This window comes from Corythoichthys intestinalis, chromosome 2 (genome assembly GCF_030265065.1).
Source record: "Corythoichthys intestinalis isolate RoL2023-P3 chromosome 2, ASM3026506v1, whole genome shotgun sequence".
In the NCBI taxonomy this organism is placed as follows: domain Eukaryota; kingdom Metazoa; phylum Chordata; class Actinopteri; order Syngnathiformes; family Syngnathidae; genus Corythoichthys; species Corythoichthys intestinalis.
Genome location: NC_080396.1, coordinates 70,425,132 through 70,453,094, shown reverse-complemented (window position 1 = coordinate 70,453,094; position 27,963 = coordinate 70,425,132). Strand labels below are relative to the sequence as shown.

The following is a 27,963-nucleotide window of genomic DNA, read 5'->3' as shown; positions in this document are numbered from 1 at the left end:
AACCGAGCCCAAAAACGACAACTCCCATAATGCCTTGGTTCCCAGTGACGTCACCGGAGCACAATGGCGTCGCGTGGAGACGCTTCGTGCTCCCCGCCGTCTTGCGAGGACTCGACCGAGAAGAAAAACAGCTCGGTTTCGTTCGGCTTCGCTAAAACTCTGAGCAAATTCAAAGTTACGCCCGGCGACGCCGTCACAAACAAAGACGACGTCGATTATTTAACCGGAATTGCCAGGAACCAACTGCAGAGGTGGGTTCGTGCTAACTAGCATTAGCCTCAAAACAAAAGCAATAAATCAGCTATTGCTTTGTTTTATTCTCCGCTTATGCTAGTTTTGAAGAAATCCAATGAACAGAACGTCAGCACGTTCGGTTCCAACTTGCTAAACGTCTCCTACTTATGTGTGTAGTACGAAACCGTCTGAAGGTCCTACGGAACGAGTCATACCTGTGATTCTGAAGAACCGCTGGCGCGTCCCGGAGCGTGAGGAGCCCAACTTGGGAAACGGAGAACAAGTCAATGGCGTCGACCACCAGGACTCCGTGGAAGCTCAGGCTGTCAAAGAGCTCATTGAAGGTGACTCCACTTTCTACTGTTGTCACAATACCAACATCACCTTGATGTATAATACTCAAAACACGAAATTAGAGATGGGTAGACGAGGCAATAGGGTTGTCAACTCCCTGACAGAAAAAATACTCTATTCATCAATAGGGGTGGGAACCTCTTGGTACCTCACGATACGATACAATTTGCGATATAAAGCTCACTATAACGATGATCTGACAATGTGGCGATACAACGATTATCGATACATTGGTCAGGAAATCATTGTAGGATATTTTACAAACGACTAATAAACAGAAAAACAAGCTTCTGCTGTGAATTGGAATGGGTTTATCACTAGTAGACGTCCAATCCATTTGAACTGGGAGGATGGCAGCGAACGAACATTTGCTGTTCATTCACTGCCATCTCTCCAACTTCAAACAGATTGAACGTCTATATCCGTCAGTGGCAGCCAATGCCAGGCAATGAGGTAATTTTGGGCCATTCAAGGTCATTTACCTGTTGATTTTCAGTTACTTCCTGTTGATTTTGGGGATATTTTATGGGTCACTTCCTGTTTTTTTTTTTTGTTACAGAACAGGAAGTGACCTGGGAATCACCCAAATGAATAGGCAGTGACTAACTCAACAGGAAATGACCTGTAAATACCCTACAATGAACGGCAAGTGACCTGTAAATGCCCTGAAAATCGGACAGAATGACTGCGAATGCTCTGGTTTGGAATGAACGAACTTTCCCAGTCTCAATGGATTGGGCGTCGTGCACCGTCAATGCAGCCTCAGAGTTAACTGAGACACTATTATAGTGGAAGATATTGGTAGCAACTTGTTGGTTCCTTTTTATTTATTTTTTTAGACATTGACACCTTTTTAAAACGATATCTCGATTCTTGGCAGGAGCATATCGATAACCTTTTGGGATACAAAGTATCATGATATATCACCATTTCGAGATTTTGTCACACCCTTATTCGTCAAGTAAGTCACCAGTCATTTGGATCATAGTTTGAATTATGTGCCTTACACTATTCAGGGATGTCCCGATGCTGATTTTTGACCTCCAATCCAAAATTTTCTTTACAAGATATGTTTTGCCAATACTGATCTGACACCTATATTTTTAGACCAGTAAATATAATGGGGGGGAAAAAATCATATTTTTATATTAAGCTGAGCTCTGCTGGTACCTCCTTAAGCTGTTTTTTAGTACTTTTTTTTACCTCTATATACCACGCAAATACATTGTTGACATGCCCTTGCTTGATATCGTTTTTTTCAGCACAACTTCATCTATTTGAAAAATCTTTTCACTAACCCTAACTTTTTTCATTCAACCTACTTCATGGGCTTGTTAAGCCCCCAAATTGACAAAAATAATCTAATTCGAAAAAATATGCTATTTATTTCAATAAAACCCCCAAACATTTTCAACGAAGGGTTTTGGAACAGTGTGTCATTGACGTGACATGCAGTAACGTCACGTGAAAAACGTCCAATTGATTTAAATTGGAAGGACTGGCTGCGAGTGCTCATGTTTGAGAGCCATTGACGGTCCGATCCATTTGAACTTGGAGTCCAAATGGATTGGACGTCTAACGCCGTCAACGGCTGCTAGGGAGTCGATAACGAAGTGAACCATATGTTGGCGCTAGAGTCCAGGAAGAAGCTGGAAGACTCGCAGGCCAACGCGGACCTCACTATCCCCCTGCTGGCGCAAAACAAGGTGCCCGACGGCTTCGAGGATGGAGAGCGGCTCAACGTGGAGCTGCGGCCTGAACCCGTGAGTAGACGCTGACCAGACGTCGAAAGACGTGGTGTGGGGAAACCCGAATGACGAGATGGCATTTTGCTGGCAGTCGACGGAAGACGATTACGAGCGAGTTCCCGTGGAAGGTTACGGATTGGCCATGCTGAAGGGGATGGGCTGGAAAAAAGGGGAAGGCATCGGGCGCACTTTTAAACAGTAAGCGCTTTTTTTCAACATTTTTATTCAACTTTATATGTTTCCCAGTCTAGGAAATTCAGGCACTTCTGGAGCTATTATTTTCTATTTGTTTGATTCATGTTTTAGGTATTTCAATGAAGTTCAGTGTTAGCATTATTCATTTTTTCACGCCAATTTTTACACTTTTACTGCAAATGAATATCGGCTCCAAAAATGTGTTATCTGCCCCTCTAACTACTAATAGTCGGTATCGGTCCTTAAAAATTTTTAATTTTCGATCACTTCCTGTTCCTTTTTGGGCTTTTGAATATCATTTCTTATTGATTTGTCATTCCTTGTTGAGTTTGGGAAACTGCTTAATCACTTCCAATTGTGTAAAAACTGTAAAAAAAAAAAACTATATATATTTTTTTTGTTTCGTGTTTTTTTTTTTGTTTTTGTTTTTTTGCTAACGAGCAAAAATGAAATTGCCATCATATGAACATTTATGTGCTTACTTCTTACTGATCTGAGAATATTTTGTATAAAAGTGCTGAGAACATTCTTTACTGTTTGTAAAGTGAGGCAGGGTACACTGTTGATTGCTACAGCTCTCTTAGCAGCTAGGTTTACTACATGAGCAAGACATCCTATTTGTGGTCCGAATCCATCTGTGTCACGTACTGAATTAACAATATTTGCAACATTATCTATAGTCACTGGTATGGATTAATTTGGCCTTCTTAACTTCCATTCAGTCATGACCGTTTAGAATTCATCGATGTAGTATATGGACTACGTGTCCCATAATCACTCTGGGCTCACGTAGCCAATGGCATGGAACGTAGCACATCTAGTTTGCCATTTCATGATATCTAGTAGAGGTGTGCAAAATTTCCGATTCTTAGATTATTCGCGATTCGGCCGTGAAAGATTCGAGAACGATTCACAAACATCCAAATTCCGATTATTGAAATATGCCAAGTAAAGTGGAAGTACAACACTCTCAGCGCGCGGCGCGGTCAATGAGGAACGAAGCGAGAGTAGCTAAACGTCATGCTTCTCATTACCCGGCCCCTCGGGTAATGCCACTGCTCAAATCACGGCTCTAGCTCAACTCATGCCACGAGATAAAAAAACACAACAACATACCTGACTGCTGCCGAAAAGCTGCTACAAAGTACATCCACATAATGTTACGGTAGATATCATTTATATAGGACTAGATGCAATATAGATTCGGTAGCGTTAGCAGCACACCTACAAGAAGCTAGATGCGGGCGTTAGTAAATGGCCGCCATCTTAAAGCAGTACACTTCCCTGCAAGGCTGTTGTAGCGAACCTTCCAATTAAACCTAATTAACTTTTTATCTAAAATACTCCTAAATCGGTAAAATATTACTTGAATCTATCTTTAAAATAGTTTTAAAACTTTCACATGTCGAAAGTAGACAAAAGGAAAATTATGGAATAACGGGAGCAATTTTAACGACTTTAACGGTTGATTCACAACATTAAATTAGTTGAATGTAGTTTAAGGCTGCTGATACAGAATGGGGACTGGAGTTTTTTATTTACTGTTATTTTTGTACATTTTATTTACTGCTATATGTTAAATTCATACTGAAATAGTATTTTTGAACAATTTTGGAACTAATGTACAAAACATTTATTTAAAAAAAAAAAAGGAGGGGGGTGCATCAGTAATCGTTTTATAATCGAATCGGAGCCTCTGAATCATAATCGTAATTGAATCGTTAGGTGCCCAAAGATTCCCAGCTCTAATATCTAGTGTGTGCGCGCATTAAAAAAGTTAGCACGCGCCGCTGAGCAGACGTGACAATGACGTGACAACATGACAATCGACTTTCATAAACAGGACGAATTTGAAGCACAGCGCTCTTAATTTCATTCAGCTGTTCGTTGTCAAAGCGAGGTTGTTTGTAGCAGCCAAATCGGTAACAATGTTTTGGCGGACTTCGTTCTAAATATCCGGCATTGTGCCGAAAAATAGCCGCCCCGCGTGAAATGTCACTCCTGACGGGAGCGCCCACACGTCAACAACACTGGCGCGCCAAAGATGGTCCACAGCCACTCCAGAGCACTGACGCGGCCGGTATACGTTCAACAATATGATATAATGGGAACGATTGGCTCCGGCGCTAGTTTTTGCCGTACCTGGAACGAAGATGCATTTTGCACAGTTGGTAACGAGGAATCCGAACTTTTAACAGCACGTCTGCCGCATGCGCGCACACGTGCACGCGAGGCGATAAATCGCAGCGGAAAAATTACCGCCTTCATTTTTATTTATCGCGCGATAAATGGAATTATTGCATATTGCGACAGGCTTACTTATAGGTTACTTCCTGATGATTTTGGGCGATCTAACAGACATCTTGTTAATTTTGGGGAAGTTATAGGTCACTTCTTGTTGGTATTGGGACATTACTAATATTGTTTTGGGGAACTGCTCGGTCACTTCCTATTGATTTTGGGCAGTTCTCGGTCACTTATTGTTGATTTTTGGTGTACATGTATGTCACTTATTTTTAATTTTGAGGCAGTTATAGGTCACGTCCTGTGTATTTTTAGGTCACTTCCAATTAATTTGAGGATTTTTACCTAGGAGGATGTGTTTGAAATAGAATCTTTGGTGTATATGCGGCAACCATGTCGGTGGGAACGACGTTTTCATCACAGGCTATGTACAGACGCGGTCATGGCATTTCCCTTCTTTGCGACAGAGACGTGAAGCCTTACGAATACAAGCCGCGCGTGATCGGCTTGGGCCTCGGCGCGGATCGCTCGGCCATCGCCGATCTGGAGCCAGGCAAACGTCGACGCCCCCCCAAGCCCGGCGAAGAACGGCGGGAGGAAGAGGAGGAGCAATCGCTAGTCTTGGCCCGCGGCGGCTGCGTCCTGCTAGAGTCGGGGGCGCATAAAGAGCGCTACGGAAAGGTGGCGTCTCTCTCTCTCTCTCTCTCCCTTCATTCTACCGGCAGCCGTTCGACATCTTGTGTCATCTGCAGATTGAAGCGCTGGACGCTGACAACGCTCGCGTTTTGGTCAAGTTGGCCATCGGCGGCGATGTGGTGTCTGTCCACCAGTATGCTGTTAAACTCGTCGGCCGCAAGGAATACGACAGATACGCCAAAGACCTCAGTGAGTACTGCCCTCCTTGTTTCTGAGCAAAATATTGCATTGAGAAAATCACCAAATTTTGGGATGACAACTTTAATTGAGGATCAAACCTGACAAAATAAAAATAATTATTATGATATTATTTTGAAATCACGGTACTCTTCCTTGAGTAAAATTTTTGCCTTTGTCCTCACTTGCAGGTCGTCTGAGCAAAGCGCATAAAAACAAGGCAAAAGAGGAGAAGAAACATGAGCAGCGTCGCCAACAGGACCACAGAGAAGATGACAAGAAAAGGAAACACACGGAAACCCATCACCGGCGGTGCGTTGCATTAGCCACCGCTGCCTCGTTTGCCATCCCTCGCTCACTGGTGCGTTGGCCGGTGTTTTTCCAGAGAGAAGACGCCGGAAAAAGAAGGCAAACGAGCAAAAGCACCGCCCTGCTGGCTCCAGAGGGATTTAAAAGTTCGTTTTGTGGACCAGACTTATAAGGGCGGCCGCTACTACAATGCAAAGGTACGCTGGCTACTAGGGATGCAATGATACAGTTAAGTCACAGTTCGGTACGATTTTCGGTACGAAGGACACGATTTTCGATTCGATTATACATTTAATGCTCTCAAACAAAAAATACAAGTGTTATTTATTTTTTTAATGTTTTTTTTTTTATTTTGCTAACAAGCAAAAATAACAATGCCATCATATAAACCTGCATTTTAGTGCATTATATTTATGTGCTTGCTTCTTACTGATCTGAAGAAATTTTGTATAAAAGTGCTAAGAACAATCTTTACTGTTTGTAAAGTGAGGCGGAGCACACTGTTTATTGCTACAGCTCTCTTAGCGGCTAGGTTTACCACAAGAGCAAAATATTCTATTTGTGGTCCAATTCCATCTGTGTCACGTAGTGAATTAACATTATTGGCAGCATTATCTATAGTCACAGGGTGGATTGATTTGGCCTGCTTAACTTCCATTTATTCACGGCGGTTTTTTAATTCATCAATGTAGTGTGTCGACTACGTGTCCTGACCCGACCCGAATTTTGGGCAGGGTCGGGCCTAAAATGTCAATTATTACGTTCGGTTCGGGCCAGGCTTCTCTCTAGCCAACTTTTTTCTTATAAATATATATTTATATATGTAAAATAAAACGATGTACTGTATGGATGTTAAACTAAGGAACACTATTTGTTATAAAATAAATAATTTGGATGAAAAACAAAGCGCTGGATGGGAATTGCGAACAGGCGCCGCGCGGAGCCTCTCCTTGTCAGAGAGGCGCGTCCATGTGCGCACAATATCGCTCACAGAAATATATTTAATAAACTTTTCCAGCGTTATTTTATCGTGTAAATGCATTTATAATGATTATAAAAATATGTAGACTATTTAAACATTTAAAAAACATTTTCTGCCAACTCGAGAAAATTAAAATACATGTCAAATGGGCTGCTGCATTTAATTGCTACGGAAATGAAACATGAACTATCCAGCTCATAGAACAGACACACAAATATAAAAGATATAAATGTTTATTGAAATTGCTATACAGTCTTATTTAACTGGGAGAATTCTTTACAAAAGACGAGCTTGAATTTGTTTTTCCAAGCAGTGCTCTGTCCAGGTCTGACTGACGCACCGCATCCCTGCATTTCCTCCTCCTCCTGAGTCCTCACAAATAAAACCTAAAATTTCTTGGGGGGAATCTTCGTGCTCCGGCCTACAAATAAAACATAAAATTTCGGGGGGGTTTTTTCGGGCTCGGTCCTGCAAATCAAGTTAATTGATAGGGTCGGGCTTTAATACCCGCGGGCCTGGGTCGAGTCGGGCTGAATTTTTTTAGACCCAATCTTACCTCTAGAGTGCGTGCGTGCGTTAGATTTGTAGGGGCGGGGGGTTGCATCCGCGGGTTATTGTGTGCTTTTTTGTGTGTTGAACTGAATTTAACTGTAGCTAAACTGTACTATTGGCCTTTGTGCATTTTTGGCGTGTTATTTCCCCCCCCTTAAAATACTGTCACAATAATAAACTCTTTGTTGATCGAATCACGTAGTCTCCTCCATCCGGTCAGTCCTCGGGTGTACGGACCGCATGAGAGTCGTATGCTGTCGGCATTGGGCATCGCAGGTGATCTGCATCGTATTTGCTGCGTCATTCGGAACGGAGCTGAGTGTAGCGCGGCGGACTCTTTGTGTTTCGGGGGTTAAGCTTTTTTCTTTCCTCGCGAGCAATGATCCTCGTGTACCATAAACAAATGCAGCCCCCGCCCAGTTTGGGGGAGGAGGGGAGGGGGGCTGTTAGCAGGGAGGAGCTCTTTCTTTCTTTTATTTCAAGGCAAGGATGACAGCTTAGCCTGTGTGCAAAAAAGTTCGGAAATACATTGTGGGAGCTTTTCATTTGGATCGAATGTTATTGAATCGAAGAGGGCGTATCGAACGGTTCAATATAAAACCGAGGATTGTTGCATCCTTAGCTACTACCCATTGTCCTTTTCTCGAGAAACCGAGAGCAGTGGTGTCAAAGTGGTGGCTCCTGGGCAAGATCACAGCCCACTGAGTCATTTTGCGCTAAAGAAAATCGATGTAGAATTTACCTAGTCCAAAAATTTGAGAAAAATAACCGTTTTTTTTCTTTCTTACAAATTACTAGGGCTGCAGCTACAGAATATTTTAGTAATCGAGTAATCGACTGAAAATTCTATCGATTAATCGAGTAATCGGATAAAACTTTGTTTTTTTTGGTGTAAAGAGCAATTATAAATACTGTATACATGAGGAAAAAAAGACATTTAATCCAATATTGAACCATTTTCAGTCAATCAATGTCTTTATTTTAATTTTATTGTTGAAAAAAGCCAACAATTGCATCTCAGATGTGACTAGAAAAAAATTCACTGCTTTCACTCAAAAAACTTGAATTTCCATTTGTGTCAAGCTAATTTAAGTTCTAGTTAAGTTTTAAGTTGGTCTAAACCAGGGTTCACTAAATCCGGACCTTGTGCCACTTTTCTTGTCGTGTTTTCCATGTCTCCCTCCTCCAACACACCTGAATCAAAATTATCTGGATCATTATCAGGCTTCTGGAGGGATTGCTGATGACATAATCGTTTGATTCAGGTGTGTTAGGGGAGAGAGACGTGGAAAACACGACAGGAAAAGTAGCACCATTTAGTGAACCCTGGTCTAAACTGTAAGTACTGATAGGATTTTGAGTTTTTGCAGTGTTCAAAATAAATGTATGATACCTGCTGTATTGGAGCACATTAGGAACCAGTGCCACTTGGTGTTTTATTCAGCAATGGCTACTGAGCTAAAACTGACAGTTAGTTTTATTATGTTTTAATTTTACACCGCCATCACTCTACAGCGCTGTGTTTTTACAGATTAAATAAAGCCTGTATGTAAGACAAGTTAGCCACGCATCGACAGTGGTCATAATCAATAGAAACCTAGCCCTCCGAAGGGCTAACGTTACGTGAGCGAGTGACAGTAACTTTATATTTATTAGCGCTGAGAAGTCAACTGCTGAAAGGTGGTGGCTGTTTACTAACGGTGCCCAGACACTGCGGAGTCTGTCATTTCGCATCTAGTTCTAAATGCATGCGATATCTCTGAGACGCATCGGACACTACCTGCTACCACACTAGCATCATGCAGGCGTAGTTTTTAGCAATGTCGGCGTAGTTTGTAGCGGCTGCAGTAAGGTTTTTTTTTTTTTTTTTTTTTTTTAAATTGCTTCTTTCTCTACGCACATGACGTCAGCGCGTTGTCCCGCGTTAAAAGTAGTCCGGGCAACCTGATGCTTAGAGCTGGCAAAATTAAACGATTCCTCGAGGTGAATAAAATTACTCGGATCAGTTTTTAAAGTCGAGTTGCTCGAGTATTCGTTTCAGCTACGGGTGCACGATATCCATTTTTTGAAACCGATAACGATATCGATAACTTCCTGCTCCTCAAGGCTGATACCGTTATGATAACCAATAATATATATATCTATATATATATATATATATATATATATATATATATACACATATAATTTTTCAATGTATATTCACCTGAGTTTTTGAACACCTGTAGGTCAAAAATACTAGTGGTTGATTCAGCATAGATTTGCCTTTGACTGAACCAGAATTTTCATGATGACATGAACATTATTATAATGAACAAAACAAAGACAAGAAAAGTTTTGACTTCAAATAAAGTGGCCATATTAATTTTTACAAATAAATATAATTTGAGTCAATCACAATCAATCAGTCAATATCATTGACGAGGTGTTCCCCTAAACAATGAGCACTGATCTAAAACAAACATAAACCAAACAGGTTTTGTGCTTTGTCAGCAGACAAAACTTGGAGACGTGAGGAGAGGAGACTTTTGTCGTGTTGGTCTATGAAACAACTTTCTTAATCTGGCAATTATAGAACAGCAAGCCTATCAATAACCAAAACATAACACTGTAAAATGCAAACATTTGCTAATTGCCATAGTAAGGTTTATAACTCCGTGAAGGAAAAATATGTCCTCTGGAACAGTAACAAAACTTTGCATACTGGCAAAAAAGGAGTGGAAACAAACGCACACATCCCAATCCGACACTGTGCCAAAAATATTAATAGGCCCCGATAACATATATTGTTACCGGATTTATTGGGATGACGTCATAATTCCTATTATCGGACCGATAATTATCGTGCACCTCTAGTTTCAGCTCTACAAATTACAAAAACTTAGAGAATGATTACTGATTCTTTCCCCCTTTTTGTTTTGAAAATTGTGAATAAAAAATGGTAGATGTACACTGCTGGCCAAAAGTATTGGCAGCCCTGCAATTCTGTCAGATAATGCTCAATTTCTCCCAGAAAATGATTGCAATTACAAATGATTTGGTAGTAATGTCTTCATTTATTCTACTTGCAATGAAAAAAACACAAAATAGAATGGGAGGGGAAAAAATGAAATCATTTTACACAAAACTCCATTTCTTACAATCCTCTGCTGGAGTTTAAAACCATTCTTCTTTGGCCAACTGCTTTGCCTTCTCCAAACTGTCGTTTTCAGATCTCTCTGGACTCATTACGTGTCACTTTAGACTGGTAAATGGTGTTATACTTTATAGTGCTTTTCCACCTATCAAGGCTCTGAAAGCACTTTACACTATCTCGCCATCCATCCACCTACTGGTGACGCAGCACCAGGACCGTGAACTGAACTAGATACAAGATACTGAACGTGGGGTTCAATATCTTGCCAAAGGACACTAAGACAAGTTCATTAGCACAGAGAATCGAACCCACAACCTCTGGGTTGGGGGACAACTACTCTACCACTGAGCCAAGCCACCCACAGAAGTCTCTAGTGCATTCTCTCAAACCATTTTCTAGTTCTTTTTGAAGAGTGTTTTTTTTTTTTTAGTCATTGTCCTGCTGGAAGACCCATGACCTCTGCGGGAGACCCTGCTTTCTCACACTGGGCCCTACATTATGCTGTTATTTGTTGGTAGTCTTCGGACTTCATAATGCCATGCACACGGTCAAGCAGTCCAGTACCAGAGGCAGCAAAGCAACCCCAAAACATCAGGGAACCTCCATCATGTTTGACTGTGAGGACCGTGTTCTTTTCTTTGAAGGCCTTGTTTTTTCCCCCTGTAAACTCTATGTTGATGCATTTTTCCAAAAAGCTCTACTTTTGTCTCATCTGACCAGAGAACATTCTTCCAAAACATTTTTGGCTTTCTCAGGTACATTTTGGCAAACTCCAGCCTGGCTTTTTTATGTCTCTGTGTCAGAAGTTGGGTCTTCCTGGGTAGCCTACCATAGAGTCCCTTTTCATTCAGACGCCGACGGATAATACGGGTTGACACTGTTGTACCCTCAGACTGCGGGACAGCTTGAACTTGTTTGGATGTTAGTCGAGGTTCTTTATCCACCATCGCCACCACGCACAATCGTTCGTTGAAATCTCTCATCACATCTAGGGAGGTTAGCCACAGTGCCATGGGATTTACATTTATTGATGACACTGCGCACGGTAGACACAGGAACATTCAGGTCTTTGGAGTTGGACTTGTAGCCTTGAGATTGCCCATGCTTACTCACAATTTTACTTCTCAAGTCCTCAGACAGTTCTTTGGTCTTCTTTTATCCATGCTCAATGTGACACACAAGGACAGGGGTTGGGTCCACCTGATATGTGCCACAGGTAAGTAACAGGTGCTGTTAATTACACAAATTAGAGAAGCATCACATGATTTTTCAAAGGGTGCCAATACTTTTGTCTGGCCCATTTTTAGAGTTTTTGTAAAATGCATTTCTCTTAATTTTAACAATAATAATAATAATAATAATAATTTATTTTATTTTTTTTATACTCTTTTGCATTTTTTTCATTGCAGACAAAATGAAGATATTACTGCCAAAGCATTTGTAATTGCAATCATTTTCTAGGAGAAATTGAGTATTATCTGACAGAATTGCAGGGGTGCCAATATTTTTGGCCAGCAGTGTTTGAGTAGAAGATTTTTTTTTTTTTTTTTTTTTTTTTAAGGGGAAACAAACTTTTAACAGAATGTAACATTTGTTATCATTCAAATTTAGAGTACTGCTTCCCAGCCTTTTTTAAATAAATGATTTTTTTTTTTTAATAAACAAAAAAAGATGGCAGTTTAGAGGTTAACTACAGAGGTTCAGGAGTTCTAAAATTAAACTAATAACGTGTTAATATTCCAATGCTTACTAATATACTTTGAGTTTTTTCATGTTTTAATTCTTTCAACATGCACATATTTCAACATTTCAGTGTTTATTTGAATTATTAGATGACAATTGCTAATCGATTTGTGATTTCATCATAGTGGAGTTAACAGTTAAATTAATATTTATTTATTTCAGCATGTTCAATAATTTCAACTTGTTCATTTACTCAATTGCTAATGGGTTGGTGATTTCACCTGCCATGGACAGCGCTTGACGTCCCATTCGTTTGGACTGAGGGGGGCCAATTCGTTCATTGGCTCCTCCCTATCCAAACGGATTGGACATTGAGTGTCCGTCAATGGGAGGTAGTGAGTTTAATATTTCTATGGGTCGGCTAACATAACAGCCCTCCAAAGGTCATCTATAACTGCAGTTTGTGTATTCCAACCATGATGATTAGAACGATGCGTCTTCCAGATGCGCGTGGAGGACGTGGTAACGCCGTCTACTTGCATTTGTCGAACCGAAGAGGGAAGACTGATCGATGGTAAGGATGTACACCCCCATAGATATCATATGTACTGTTTTTTTCAGACTTTAAAGTGCGTACGACAGGATAAAAAAAGTCTTGAATAGCATTATCTGAATAACAATATTTTGAGCCGATTTGACTATATACAACAATTTGGCAAAGCGCAGATGACGAGAAATTAGTCTTTTGATCCGCCGTTTAGCCATGCCTACCATTATAGGGCTCTAGCGTCCCCAACAGGAGGATGACATCGGCAGGGTCATGGTTTCATCTGATTTAGTATTTAGCCCATTGAGGGGGAATTATTCGGAACGAGGAAAATGCGACCAAGAGAGCTGCAAATTGTCTCTCTACGCCTATATTTTTACAGGATATTCTTTTTATCGAAGTATTTTTCCCCAATTGCTAAATAAATAGTATGGTCATGACAAATAAGTCTTGTGCTAAATGGAATATGAAATTTTAAAAATGCATTTATTCAGTACATGGCAAAATTACTCCATAATGGTCAAAACTGTCCACTTCTTGCATCTCTCAAACTATATTTTATGCCCCCAGAGTTGGTCTGGCTTTTGTCATTTCCCTGCCCCGGTTTCGGAGATCGTAAACAAACCAGGAAGCGTGACAGCTAGCCGACATGCTAACCCGAACAGAGTGATGTTTCGAAGTCTGTTCTCGGCTTTCCAAGCGAAAAATCACTCAAAACTACCGGGATCATATCACATGGCGGCGGGGTTGTCGATTGTCTTCACCGATTGGCAACCTGCCCGGCGGCGAGCAAGTTGCAGCTTGTCCCCGGCTCCGGGCAGGAGAGCATGTTTGCCGGGGAAGCAGCTGGAGAATTATCGCCGGACAAACTGGCTGATGTCGGAGGAGCGCGTAGTTGCTCCATGGTCAACATGAATATGGCGTAAACTAATGCTTAACACGGCAAAGGCACGGCGTGCAGTTGTTGTGCAGCTAACATGGCAGAATGTGTCTGAGAACTTTTCTACATGTTCGTCCATGATCAAATTTAAGTAAATAGTCCTTTAATTAAGGAAAGTTTGTTTGACTGGAGCCGTAAGTCACTCATTTTCATGGCGCGGGATTCAAAAATTGAATATATAAAACGATCGCTTCCACACACATCCAAACGATCCATTTCATTCAGGAGCATAAAACACTGCTTGAAATATGAAACATGCTTTTTGGTGTCATACGCACTTTAAGTCACTCTAGAATGTCATTGGACAGAATCGGTTTTGATGTCTAGAACTGTCAGTGGCCGGGAATTAAGCTATAAATAACCAAAAAATCGACAGCTAGAAGGATATTACAAAATACATTTATATATTCTGATATGATCATTCATTCATTCATTCATTTTCCATGCCGCTTTTCCTCGCAAGGGTCGCAGAGATGCTGGAGCCTATCCCAGCTAACTACGGGCACTAGGCAGGGTACACCCTGAACTGGTTGCCAGCTAATCGCAGGGCACAAGGAGACATACAACCATTCACGCACACACTCATACCTACGGAAAAGTGTTCAATCAGCCTACCACACATGTTGGGATGTGGGAGGAAACCAGAGTTCCCAGAGAAAACCCACACAGGCACGGGGAGAACATGCAAACTCCACACATGAAGGCCGAAGCCCAGGATTAAACCCTTGATGTCAGAACTGTGAGGCGGACTTGCTAACCACAGAGCCACCGTGCCGCTACTGATATGATAATCTTAAACCAAAATATCACTGTTTCACGGTATTGCAATTATAGCTCTAAAATGTGTTAAATGTGGGTCACTTCCTGTACATTTTTAATCACATCCAACAGGAAGTGACCTGTGAATGCCCCAAAATTAAGTGATTGGTTTTTGTGAGGGATTTTGCGTCAGTTTCTATTGGTTTTGGGTCATTTACTGTTAACCCAATTTTGAGGCATTTCTATGTCATTTGTCATTTTGGGGCCACTTTCAGGTTACTGTCTGTTGATTTTTGGGGCAGAACAGAAAACAACAGGGGGGAAAAAATCGACTTTAAATAATTATTCACTCGCATATTTCAAACTTTTAAACAATTACGTCACAATGAAATAGTTTTTGTGAATAGGTCACTGATATCTACGTCATTCGCTTAATTGTATTTTTTTGTTACTGTCGCATTTTCGCCAGTATTTTAGATAATCGATTCAAACAAAGTTTTAAAAAGTTTAAAAGGGTAAATATATGAACAAGAAAGTCTCGACCACTCCTTGATGTCTGCAATTTCTGCATCACGACCCTTGTTATATTACCATGTTTCACCCATAAAATCAGCCAAAAATCCGGCTGTGGCCATTCAGAGCTGTGTCTTGACACTCGGTGATACACGCTACACGGAGTTTTTGGATCAAAAAGAGTTAGTACGCGATAATATCTCGTTAAAATCATGGTGTCGTTAATTATGCTCTCATGCGCTCACCTCCAGTTTGGGTTTCAGGGTTTAAATTTTTTTTTTTTAATGCCCCCTTGTTAAACTTTTTTCTTCCCAATGATCACACATGCATATAGGACAGTTTTGAAATTTGACTAAATTGGGGGTCTCAAAGTGGAACTTCAAGTCACCTGAGTGTTTTCCGCCATATATATATATATATATATATATATATATATATATATATATATATATATATATATATATATATATATATATATATATATATTAGGGCTGTCAAACGATTAAAATTTTTAATCGAGTTAATTACAGCTTAAAAATTAATTAATTGTAATTAATCGCAATTCAAACCATCTATAAAATATGCCATATTTTTCTGTAAATTATGTATATATTCTGTAAAATAAATTGTTGGAATGGAAAGATAAGACACAAGATGGATATATACTAGGGCTGCAGCTATCGAATATTTTAGTAATCGAGTAATCGACTGAAAATTCTATCGATTAATCGAGTAATCGGATAAAACAAATATATTTTTAGGTGAAGAGCAATTATACATATACGTGAGAAAACAAGACATTTCATCTAATCTTGAACCATTTTCAGTCAATCAATGTCTTTATTTTCGTTGTATATTGTTGAAAACAGCCAACAATTGCATCTCAGGTGTAACTAGAATTAAAAAAAAAAGACTAATTCACTGCTTTCACTCAAAAAACTTTTAGATCTTATTAATATATATATATATATATATATATATATATATATATCTTACCTAAAAATGCCGTTACGCTTGATAACACACATCACTTAAAAGTTAGGATTTTTTCCCCACGTGTTTCAATTGAATTTCTCTTTGTGTCAAGCCATTTTTAAGTTCTAGTTAAGTTTTAAGTTAGTCTAAACTGTAAGTCCTGATAGGATTTTGAGTTTTTGCAGTGTTCAAAATAAATGTATGATACAGGCTGTATTGGAGCACATTAGGGACCAGTGCTACTTGGTGTTTTATCCAGCAATGACTACTGAGCTAAAATTGATAGTTAGCATGATTAAGTTTTTATTTTACACCCTCATCACTCCACAATGCTATGTTATGTTAAAGCCTGTATGTAAGACACGTTAGCCACGCATCGACAGTGGTCATAATTAATTGAAACCTAGCCCTCCGCAGGGCTAACGTTCCGTGAGCTAGTAGCGACAGTAACGTTAATCTTATTTATTAGCGCTTAGCGCTCTTTATTAGCGCTTAGCGCTGTACTGCTTTAAGATGGCGGCTGTTTACAAACGCTGCTCAGACGCGGCAGAGTCTGTCATTTCGCATCTAGTTCAACATACATGTGATCTCTATGAGACGCGCCAGACGCTGCCTGTTACCAATGTAGCATTGTGCGGGCTAGTATTTAGCAACGTCGGCGTCGTTTGTGGCGGCTGTCGGCTGCGGTAAGTTTTTTTTTTTTTCCCCTTCTTCCTCTCCGCACGTGACAGCGCGTTGTCCCGCATTAAAAGTAGTCCTAGCAAAACGTGATGCTTAGAGCTGTCAAAATAAACGATTACTCGAGGTGAATAAAATTACTCGGATCAGTTTTTAAACTCGAGTTACTCGAGTTGCTCGAGTACTCGTTTCAGCTCTAATATATACATTCAACATACGGTACATAAAGACTGTAGTGGGCATTTCACTCTACTGTCATTTAAATCTGTCTATGCTGTCCTCACTCCGAAGCGTCTACTTTTTCCTAAGCTAGACAGCTAGTGAACGACGCCTTAATAATTAGACTTCTTCCTTTTTCATCTGATTTATTAATAAAATGGCCTCAAACCATTGTCCTCTTTAGACCGTCGTAAAACTACAAAAAGTACACAAGCATTGCATTAGCAACAAGTTAGCTTAGCACGCTATACAGGTTCACTAAACATAAACAAAAAGCATCTCATACAAAAAATATAACATTTCGCTTACTAACATAATATGTACATTCTTTACAACAACCATACTTACGGACAAATCTTGTCCAAGGATCATATAAGCACAACATTATCAGCCCGAGACGTCGTGCAGCCATAATGAACTGGCAAAAAAACAATAAACCATGTCGCAAAGCGACCACAAGAGTTCGCTGTTGGACAGCACAAAAACCCTTGCTGTAAAACTTACCAAAAGGCAGAATACTTTCTGAGCGGGACATGTGCGTTAATTGCGTCAAATATTTTAACGTGATTAATTTAAAAATTTAATTAACGCCCGTTAACGCGATAATTTTGACAGCCCTAATATTAGGATACTAATATTAGGGCTGTCAAAATTAGGATACTAATATTAGGGCTGTCAAAATTATCGCGTTAACGGGCGTTAATTAATTTTTTTAAATTAATCACGTTAAAATATTTGCCGCAATTAACGCACTAGGCCCGCTCAGACAGATTTAAATGTCAGTACAGTGAAAGGCCAACTTGTTAATTGTGTTTTATGGAGTTTTTCCACCCTCTGCTGGCGCTTGGGTGTGACTTGCATATGTTATCTGGCGTAATGTCGCCCTCTGCTGGCGATTCAGTGCAGCTGATTATTTGGGTTTCGGCGCGCTTTTCTGACGTGATTATATGTCGACGCGAACTCACACTAATAGTGCTATTCAGACCAGTTAACGTCCGCATCCAGTATTCAGTGGCAGTTCTCATAGCCCCATGATCACACTGTTTGTGTCTAATACATGCATCGCTTGTGAGTTATATTCCTCCTTTGTTTATATTCATGAGCATTAGATAGTTATTGATGATGTGTATTTGAATTTGTTCACATATATGGTGAAATGCAGTTACATTGTTAGATGCTTGTGAGCTAATTGGCTAGTGTTACTGCTCAAATGGACACGTGTGTGTACATTTTGTTATTTTGTGATTTATGCAAGTTATTGACACATTGCCTTGTTATTTTCAGTTTTACAAAAATACAAGAAACGTGCTCCTGTCAAAAAGAGATGACTTCAGTAAAGCCCATGCAACTTTGCCACACCGTCTGATTTCTTTTTGAAACTTATGTTCGCTATCTGTCAATTTGTGTACTCACACACATTGAGGACAGAATAGGGCTACTAGTTTTTTTGATTGAAAATTTTACAAATTTTATTAAAACGAAAACATTAAGAGGCGTTTTAATATAACATTTCTATAACTTGTGCTAATATTCATCTTTTAAGAACTACAAGTCTTTCTATCCATGGATCACTTTACCAGAATGTTAATAATGTTAATGCCATCTTGTTGATTTATTGTTATAATAAACAAATACAGTCCTTATGTACCGTATGTTGAATGTATATATCCATCTTGTCTTATCTTTCCATTCCAACAATAATTTACAGAAAAATATGGCATATTTTATAGATGGTTTGAATTGCGATTAATTGCGATTAATTATGATTAATTTTTAAGCTGGAATTAACTCGATTAAAAAATTTAATCGTTTGACAGCCCTAATATATATATATATATATATATATATATATATATATATATATATATATATATATATTTATTTTTTTGAGCATCGAGTTGAAAATTTTAGTATCGCGACAACATTAGTCTTAATGTTTTTTTGTTTAAACAGATGTGAAGCAGGACATGCTGGAAACCATTGTGCCGAAAAGTGAAGGCGATGCTATCATGGTGGTGCTGGGCGAGCACCGAGGACAGGTAAGTCATGTACTCCCACCAGGGGTGGCGTCCATCCCGCGTCTCACTGCCAACTCTCCACGCAGGTGGGTCGGATACTACGGCGGGACAAGAACGCGTGCCAAGCCACAGTCCAGCTGGACAGACACGAAAAGAAACTCTTCACCTTGGATTACGACTTTATTTGTCACTATTTGGGAGCCGCTGACCACTTCTGAACTCCCGCAAACATTTCGCAGTCTTATATTTCTGGAATTAAAAAAAAAAAAAAAAAAAAAAAAAGACATTGTCCCAAATGACGAAGAAGGCGATTCGGCATCATCACTCCTTGACGAATTGGTTGGCAGCATTGGCGCGGAGCACGGCTCCCGGGCTCGGGTAGGGACGTTGCTGGAAGAGGGGCCCGGCGGCCGTGGTGTCGGCGCCAGTCTTGGCTTCGTTGCGTTTGGGAAGGCCGCTGGACCACGCGCCCCTGCCGACAAATGCGGAAATAGCGGTTACCGCGCTCGCCTGAAAAATACGGAACTCTGGCATCGTACCTGGGAGCATCCGAATACGAGCTGGGGTCCATGGGGTCCATTTCGTCATCTTTTCTATGAATGGCGACTGAAAAAAGAATAATCTTCACTTTGAGAAATTCTCATGGTAGTTGCGTGCATAGATTTCACATAAAACATGTAGAGCTAGACATGTGGAGTAAGCAGTGTTAGTAACTGGCAGCCATCTTAAAGCAGTGGACTTCTCTAAAGACTTGTGGAGTGAAGCAAAAGTGGGTGATTTTCTCCAATAAAACATTCTTAACTCAGTGAAATCTTGACACTTTCAAACAGTGTATCAACATGGCTAAGACTCAGGCTGGAAGTTTATATTTTAAAATATTTAATTTACTGCATTTGATGAAAAGTGCAATTTCTAGCTATTTTTATGTACTATACGCTGGCTCCATTAACTATTAGGTTTATGGAATTGTACTGTCACAGGATGGCTAACAAGTGATAACCACCATTCCCATTGGCTCACGGTACGCACTACACATCTAACTTACGTGTATGTAAAATACACAGAAATTGAGCCAGAAAAGCTCAAAACCAAAACGGACAGATACACATGAAGTTTCTGAGAAATAACCCCAAAATCAACAGGAAGAGACCCCTAAATGCCCTCAAAATTAAATTTATAGCTATTTTGAAGTACACACTTCATTATTCACCTATCAATTGGCACTGACACAAATTGGCCGACGGGACATGTATGTGTGTGTTGGAGATGCAACAATTAATCGATAACTCAACGTTTCCCCTACATAGGCAATATTGTGGCGCCCCATCACACCAAACTAAAAGCCGTCACGCCTCGCAGATGAGATGTCTAAAAAAAAACCTTTTTTTTTTTTTTAAAATTTAAGGCCGTTTCACACTAGTGGCAGCCTAGTGTTAATGGTTCAGTGGCAACCTATTCCTTGTGTATTGTAATGTCTAACTACGCGCGGCCCCTTAAGAGACAATCAGACTGGGGAGCTGATACGTAGGTGGGAAACGAGTAGGGAGAACGGGCGAGATAGCGAGAGATAGTGGACGTATGTCGCGGCAGCCAATGTTGTTTTGTTATTTTTCTTTTATTGTTGCCACAATATAGTGGGAAACCAATACAGACTCCGTTCCTTGCGGCGGCATTAAAATAAACATTTAATCAAGAAGGCTATTAATGAATTTGTAGCCAACTTAGTCATTTTGATAGTAGGCTAATATAGCTAATTTCGATACATACAGTCAGTGTTGCTTTCATTATAAGGCTTATACAAGACTTTTCATTTTTTTGCCGCTCCAGACATACTTTATCAGTTTGTTTTTTACGATCAAATATGGCTCTTTCAACATTTTGCGTTGCAGACCCCTGGATTAAGAGATGTAAGTCGGACCATTGCTACGAGAAAAAAAGTCGTATTATCAAGTAGGGTAATGTAGCTGAGAGCTACGACATCATTATTATTAGTCATCAGGCGAGAATGTGCGTGCCTTCAAATCGCTACCAAATTTCCACATCCAAAAAACACATCAAGCAAATTAATCCGTATTCTTTTTTTCCCCACAGTGTTTGACACACTGCTTGATTCGCTCTAATCAGACTCTAATTATATTCTGTAATACCTTTCATCTTTCAACTAAAACATTTTTGGAAATGGAAGTGGCAGCCCAAACATGGCTGCGTACTTCATACTTTTCAAATCAATATACTATTGTGTAGGAGGCCCAAGTACTCAAATAACCAAATGTTTTATTATATACAGTGAGGAGCAGAAATATTTGCACCCCTTGTGATTTTGCAAGTAGAAAATAGGTATCGGTCTGAAATTTCAATCATAGATGCATTTCCACTTATAGAGATATGATCTGAAAAAAAAAAAAAACAGAAATCACATTGCATGATTTTTCAATAATTTATTTGTAATTTACTGGGGTTCATAAGTATTTGTGATTGTACCCCTGAGAAAATTGGTGCTAATATTTAGTGCAGAAGCCTCTGTTTGCAATTACAGAGGTCAGACGCTTTCTGTAGTTTTTCAAGTTTTTACATATGGAAACAGGGATTTTGGCCCAGTCCTCCACACAAGTCAGGTTTCAGCTCCATCCAAAGATATTCTATTGGATGGAGGTCTGGACTCTGGCTAGGCCACTCCAAAACCTTGATATGGCTTTTACTCAACCACTCCTTGGTCAGCTTGGCGATAGGCTTGGGATCATTGTCAGGTTGGAAGATCCAGCCACGACTCATCTTCAAGTCTCTGACTGAGGGAAGGAAGTTCTGGCTCAAAATCTGCCCATACATTTCACCATTCATCCACTGCTTTATACAGTATAGTCGTCCTGTCCCCTTTGCCGAAAAGCAAGAGGTTTCCACCCCATACTTTACAGTGGGGATGGTGTTCTTGGGATTGTACTCATCCTTCTTCTTCCTCCACACACGACAAGTAAGGTTTGCACCAAAATGTTCTACTTTGGGCTCATCTGACCACATGACTTACTCCAATGGCCCATCTGCATCATTCAGATGGTCCCTGGCAAACTTCAGACGGGCTTTCACATGTACTGGCTTCAACAGGGGAACCTTCTGAGCGATGCATGATTTTAAACCATTACACCATACTGTAGTGTTGTTGTTGACAGTAGCCTTCGAAACTGTGCATCCAGCTCTCTTCAGGTGTATTTCTAGGCTGAGCCCTCACTTTTCTCATCATGAGTCATGCCCCACGAGGAGAGATTGTACATGGAGCCCCAGTCCGACATAGATTATCAGTATGTTTAGCCTTTTCTATTTTCTAACAATTGATGGAACTGTTGATTTATTCTCACCAAGCTGCTTTCCAATTGCCTTTTCCAGCTTTGTGGAGTTGCACAATTTTTTTTCTCTGGTGTATTTCGAAAGCTCTCCGGTCTTGCGCATGGTAGCAGTTGGATTGTTACTGACTGTAGGGTGCACGGGAGAAAATAATATGCTTAAACGGGTGGTGAGTGTGTGGTTATTCATGGGGTAAAGGTGGACTTTTTTAAGGTAGACTGATAAATCTTTGAGTGTCATAATTACGCTTATTCTCAGCGGTGCAAATACTTATGAACCACTGTAAAGTACAAATAAATTATTTTTAAAAAATCATACAATGTGATATCTGGATTTTTTTTTATGTCTCCATGAGTGGAAGTGCAACTATGATTGAAATTTCAGACCTCTACCTATTTTTTAAGTGGTAAACTTGCAAGGGGTGCAAATACTTCTGCTCCTCACTGTAAATATGTGAGACACGAGAAGTGACCAAAATACATAGAAATTTGCCCTGAAAAGCCCCAAATTCACAGAAATTAACAAGAAGTCATTTGTAGCCATTTCAAAACACAATCTCCATTTCCAACATTGTTCTAAGGAATGGAAGTGAAACAAAACTCATCCCCACTGGCTCACGGAGCTATCTATGATTTTGTGTGCGCACGCACCTCTTTTGCTCTTGTAGGGCGCGACGTCGTCCCTCCTCTGCTTTCTTCGTTCTCTATCGCGGTCTCGCTCTCTTTCGCGATCTCTGTGGCGCTCGCGGTCTCGGTCCCGCTCTCGCTCCGGCTTGTCGGAGTGACGCTCCGCTCGCTCTTCCGCCTCCGCTGAAACGTTAAGGGTGAGAAAGGTCAGGCTTCTCACCAAGTAAAAAAATGAATAAAATAAATAAAGTCAACCTTTTTGTTTCTTTGCAGCTTTTGTTATCTGAGCAGATGGGTCGTTGGGGGACAGCCAGGCCACCAGGTCTGTCTCTACATTCCAGTAGTATGGAAGACCACTAGAAAGAAAAGTAAAGGCTGAATTAAATGGTATTTAACTTCAACATTGTTTCTAAATATTAAACACTTCTTAAAACACAAAATGTGAATTTTTGGCCCAAAAATCAACTGGAAGTTCCCTGTAAATTCCCTAAAATCAACAGGAAGTGACCCAAAATCAACAGTGCCCACTGCACAGGAAGTGACCCCAGGATTCCCCAAAATGTACAGAAAGTGAACCAAAATGAACTCATTGCTTGCCATTGGCAAGGATAGATGTCATATTCATTCAAACTTGGAGGCCAAACTAGGGCTGCAACAATCGATTATTTTAGTAGTCGATTAATCGATGAACTAGTTAGTTCGAATAATCGAGTGATTGGATAAAGAACATAAAAAAATATAATACCTGAGCTGAGCCTAAGACGGTATAAAGATTAATAAATAAGGATTTAAGTACAACAAAAGAACAATTGGCTAACTTACAAAGCAAAAGTCCACTAGCTTAAATGCCATCAAATGCTAACTTTTTTTTAGTGCTCTTAACAAATGATTCAAACACATTCTTGCAAAAAAAAAAAAAAAAAACGGCTAAACATACCCATAAACTAAATTACGAATACATTTAGCTCATTACATTAGCTCAAACAAAACCTTAGTACAACGCCACTTTAATTAAACGAATACTCAAATGTGAATCTTTTTCTGATTGAATTACTCGAGTTAATCGTTGCAGCACTAGACCAAACCAAAATCAAAAGGACGTGACCCAGACGTGGCCCGAAATCAACAAAAAGTGATGAAAAATCAACAGGAAGTGACCTGGAAATGGCCTAAAATCAACAGGAAGTGACCACAGAATTCCCCGAAATTTACTGGAAGTGACTTAAAATTAACTCATTGCTTGCCACTGACAAGGATAGACGTCCAGATCACAACTGAAAGAACAAACCAACAGAAAGTGACCCGGAATGCCTCAAAATCAACAGGAAGTAACCACTGATCAGGAAACGTCTTAAAATCAACAGGAAATAATCCAAAATGTTCAGTAAGTGACTTAAAATCAACAGGAAGTGACCCGTCAACACTCTAAAATTACCAAGGAAGTGACCCCTGAAGGAGATAGTACCTTTTCTCGTAGGCACCGTTTAACTGTTTGCATTACTCTAACACACTTAATATAATTAATCAGGGATTAGTATCGTTTCTCGTATTTTACTGTTTGTATTACTTTAACACACCCAATATAAAATGAATTGCACTTATACCATAGTTTAAGGGAAACAAGCAGAATATAAGGCATAAAAGATACACGACGCCTTCTTATCACGGAAGCCAAACGTGTGCGTCATGAGCAAGATTGACGCACCAACTCTCGCAAGCAGTTCTCCCGAACAGTCCAGAACAAATGGCGGGACGCTATGTCTCAACATAAGGAGCACCGGAGAACGCCCGTTATCCAACTGATAACACAACTGACAAGACTCCAAGAGCCCTTTTGACGCTGAGGTGGCAAAATCTACAACCCTCGTTGCCTAGACAACAGTAACTCCCGAATCTTCCTGACCAATCCACAAACAGTCAATAATCCCAAACACACCCTTCTTCCTGCCCACCCTGTGAAAGCCTTCAAAAGACTGAATGTTTAACTAAGCGGTGTCATTTTTCTCAGGAACCTTTTGTTGACGTATGATGGGGTGACCTTGCCTCCCCACCTGAGTGTTTCTGTTTTGCCTCGCTGTTTTGATCTTTGTCGACTTGACTAAATTGTCAACTTGTTTTCGGTGAGCCTTCTTTAAACCTTTCAAAATTGAGTCAGTATAAAGGGTTAAGACTAGGGTGAACGCGCGGAGTTTGGCCTTCTGGCCGGACTCCCGCCGGCCCGTCTCGTTGGATCTGCGCCAGCGCAGGTCCGGCGGTTCGGCCGGTGTGATTCTGGCGGTCTGGCTGGAAGGTCAGACTCCTTCATCCCACAACACCAATAGATGGATGCGTCCCATTCCACTTAAGCAAGCTGTCAGGTGCCTCTTTTTATTGGCGAAAATGGCTGAAATCGAGTGTGCTTACGTACCAAGTGGGGTCGTACACTTTATACCAGTTTGGCGGCAGCGCCTCCACCCTGGTGGCTTCGTAATCCACGTTGTTGTCGTCGTAATCTTCCGCTATAATCTCTTCATCCGGCCCTGGAGGGTGAAAATGACATCCATCAAGTCAAGCGAGACGACAGGATGGGGTGAGGTGGCACTTTGCCGACCTTGCTCCGTTGGCTTGACGATCCCCCTCTTGGCCAGACGGGCCAGCAGCGCGGCAGGGAGAGGCATTCTGCAAAAGTCACATGGACCAAGTTACACATTAAATAATGAACTCATTTGGCTGCCATTGACGATGCAAGACGTCAATTCCATTTTGACTCAAGGGCGTAGGTTTGCATAGGGACAGTAGGGACAAAACACTACCAAATTTTTAGGAGGCTCAAATTGTCCCCACCAACTTTCAAGCAACCTTATTTGCGTTAGATAATGTGTTCAGTTATATAGGTCATTTAGACTGTCTTCCCATTTGTTGTAAGTGACAGAATTGACCCAATCATTATTAGGTGAATTATTTTAAGTATTTTCAGACTTACATTTACCCCTTTTTCACTTGCTGAATGTGCCATTCCGTGTTTTTTTTCCCACAAACACACATTTGATTGGCTGATTACTTGCCCCCCCCTCCCCCCACACATAAACACACAACTCTCAGTTCAGAATTACATTACATGGGAGGGATATTAGAAGTTTTTTTTTCAGCCAGCAGCCCGCTGTAATTAATTAAAATGTAATTGTTGTGAAACGCACCACTAATTTTGCTACTGAAAGTCCAACCTTCATCACAGTTTAGTATTACCATTACATTAAACTGTGAACTTGCTAACGGAGTGGGAAGCTGCTTAAGAGAAGTGTCCTTCTGTATGTGTTTTCTACTATGTTAATGTTAATTAAAACTGTAAGAAATATAGTAAACTCTGCTCAGCTGTAAGAAATTTAGTGTACCAAGGTTTACCCCCTTCTCCAAAGTTTTCATTTTTTATTTTGGTTATATAGTCTTAAAGCAGCCCAAAGGAGCTTTCATTTTTTGTTGAGTTTGGCTGTGCTTATGGACAAAATCAGTAGTGTAGTGCTCCATTTTCATTTATTTTTGTTATTCCCTGACTAAGTTGTTTTTTGTTGTTGTTGTTGTGTTTAATTTATTCAGACAGACAATTTTGAGTGGCATTAAGACAAATGTTTATTTTTAAAGAGAGGATTTTGGATGGAAAATGACAAGCAGTACTCATTTTGGACATTTAGGGATGTACGTAGTTTCTATTGTTGTCAGGGGTTTAGATATTAATGGCTATATTTTGAGTTATTTTGAGAGGAAAATAAATGAACTCTATTATATAAGCTGCACACAGACTACTTTTCATTGTGTCAAAGTGTCATTTTGTCAGTGTTGTCCCATGAAAAGATATACTTAAATATCTGCAGAAACGTGAGGGGTGTACTCACTTTTGTGATACACTGTATTAAAACTTCGACCAATCGGACACTCAGATCTCCATTTTCTGTGACAAGCAGCTGAACAGGAGAGGTTAAAGAAAAAAAAGATAAATGTTTATAATTCAGGAATAGATGTTGTTCAAAACATTATTTGAAAGCATTTGTTTCTTGATTTACTGGAAAAATGGCCAACTTTTAGATATATAGGCTTAAATGGTAATATTTACTAAAAGTAAGTAGAAGACTCTGACACATTAATATGTTAACTAGCCTTTAAAACTCAAAACAAGATGGAAATTATTCGACTAGATCCAAGAAAAATTAACAGATTAAGACGTTATACTGTAAATTTGCAGTGTGAAAGTTAGTATAGATCAATACAGATTTAGTTTGCATCAATCATCAAACCTATCAATTAATTAGGTTCCTATTGGAGAGAAATGTAGCCCTGATTGCCGTTCACCCTATCTGTTTAGTTTTATTAATGTCCCGTCCCCAGCAAAATGTGTACATTCAGGTTATGTTAAGGTTATATTGTCCCTACCAACAATGAGACCAAACCAACGCCCTTGTTTTGACTGGAATGATTTGGCTGCCATTGACGATGCAAGACGTCGTGACTCGTGAACCCATTATTGTTGGCGTTGAGTGGTCATGTTTCACTGCAATTCCGATTCCGATCATGTTTCACAAATGCGCGAGGAAATTTTCAATTTGGCACTCGCTTCGTTTGATTGCTCTCCTCGGAGAAAAAAAGGACCCTTCTGTTTATAGAAGAACATGATGTCACTTGCCTCGATATTCGACTAATTATGCTATTGCAACTTCCAACTGAAGGCTTTCATCATTCATTCATTCATTCATTCATTGTTGATGTTGAATTTATAAAAATAAGGGAGATAGCGCTTGCTCGCAAACAGGTTAGCTCTAATTTAGCATAGCAGCAATGCAACGTGTCGGTAAAGATGACTTGGGAAAAACCCCGTTCCTCTCGAACTCGCATTTGAAGACGTAATTGACATCATTTAAACATAAACTTAAGCAAAAAAAAAAACAAAAAAAAAAACAAAGGGTTGAATCGTTACCTTCTTTAAGACGATTGAAACAGTCGAGGCTAGCTTCAAAACAAACCCCACTTCCGCTATTGTCGTCGCATCCTTACGTCAGTTCCCTTTTTGGGAT

At 40.1% G+C, this 27,963-nt stretch overlaps 2 protein-coding genes across 4 annotated transcripts; one reads left to right on the top strand and one right to left on the bottom strand.

Moving 5' to 3' along the window:
* The first annotated feature begins 28 nt into the window (after positions 1–28).
* Positions 29–26,664, top strand: gpkow (G patch domain and KOW motifs). Its single transcript, XM_057825562.1, has 11 exons — positions 29–251; positions 412–578; positions 2,224–2,351; positions 2,428–2,534; positions 5,243–5,456; positions 5,528–5,660; positions 5,840–5,960; positions 6,034–6,154; positions 12,815–12,884; positions 18,895–18,980; positions 19,046–26,664. The coding sequence occupies exons 1-11, from the start codon at positions 64–66 to the stop codon at positions 19,175–19,177; spliced, it is 1,467 nt and encodes a 488-aa protein (XP_057681545.1). The 5' UTR covers positions 29–63; the 3' UTR covers positions 19,178–26,664.
* On the bottom strand, positions 19,109–27,963 carry pqbp1 (polyglutamine binding protein 1). Of its 3 annotated transcripts, XM_057825594.1 has the most exons (8): positions 27,867–27,954; positions 26,791–26,859; positions 25,512–25,579; positions 25,329–25,440; positions 23,177–23,277; positions 22,946–23,104; positions 19,499–19,565; positions 19,222–19,431 (listed from the first exon to the last, which is right to left on the bottom strand). In XM_057825594.1, the coding sequence occupies exons 3-8, from the start codon at positions 25,576–25,578 to the stop codon at positions 19,281–19,283; spliced, it is 657 nt and encodes a 218-aa protein (XP_057681577.1). In that variant the 5' UTR covers position 25,579; positions 26,791–26,859; positions 27,867–27,954; the 3' UTR covers positions 19,222–19,280. The 3 variants fall into 3 exon arrangements, with proteins under 3 accessions (XP_057681567.1, XP_057681556.1, XP_057681577.1); XM_057825573.1 differs by having other exon boundaries at positions 19,110–19,565; XM_057825584.1 differs by lacking the exon at positions 26,791–26,859 and having other exon boundaries at positions 19,109–19,565; positions 27,867–27,963.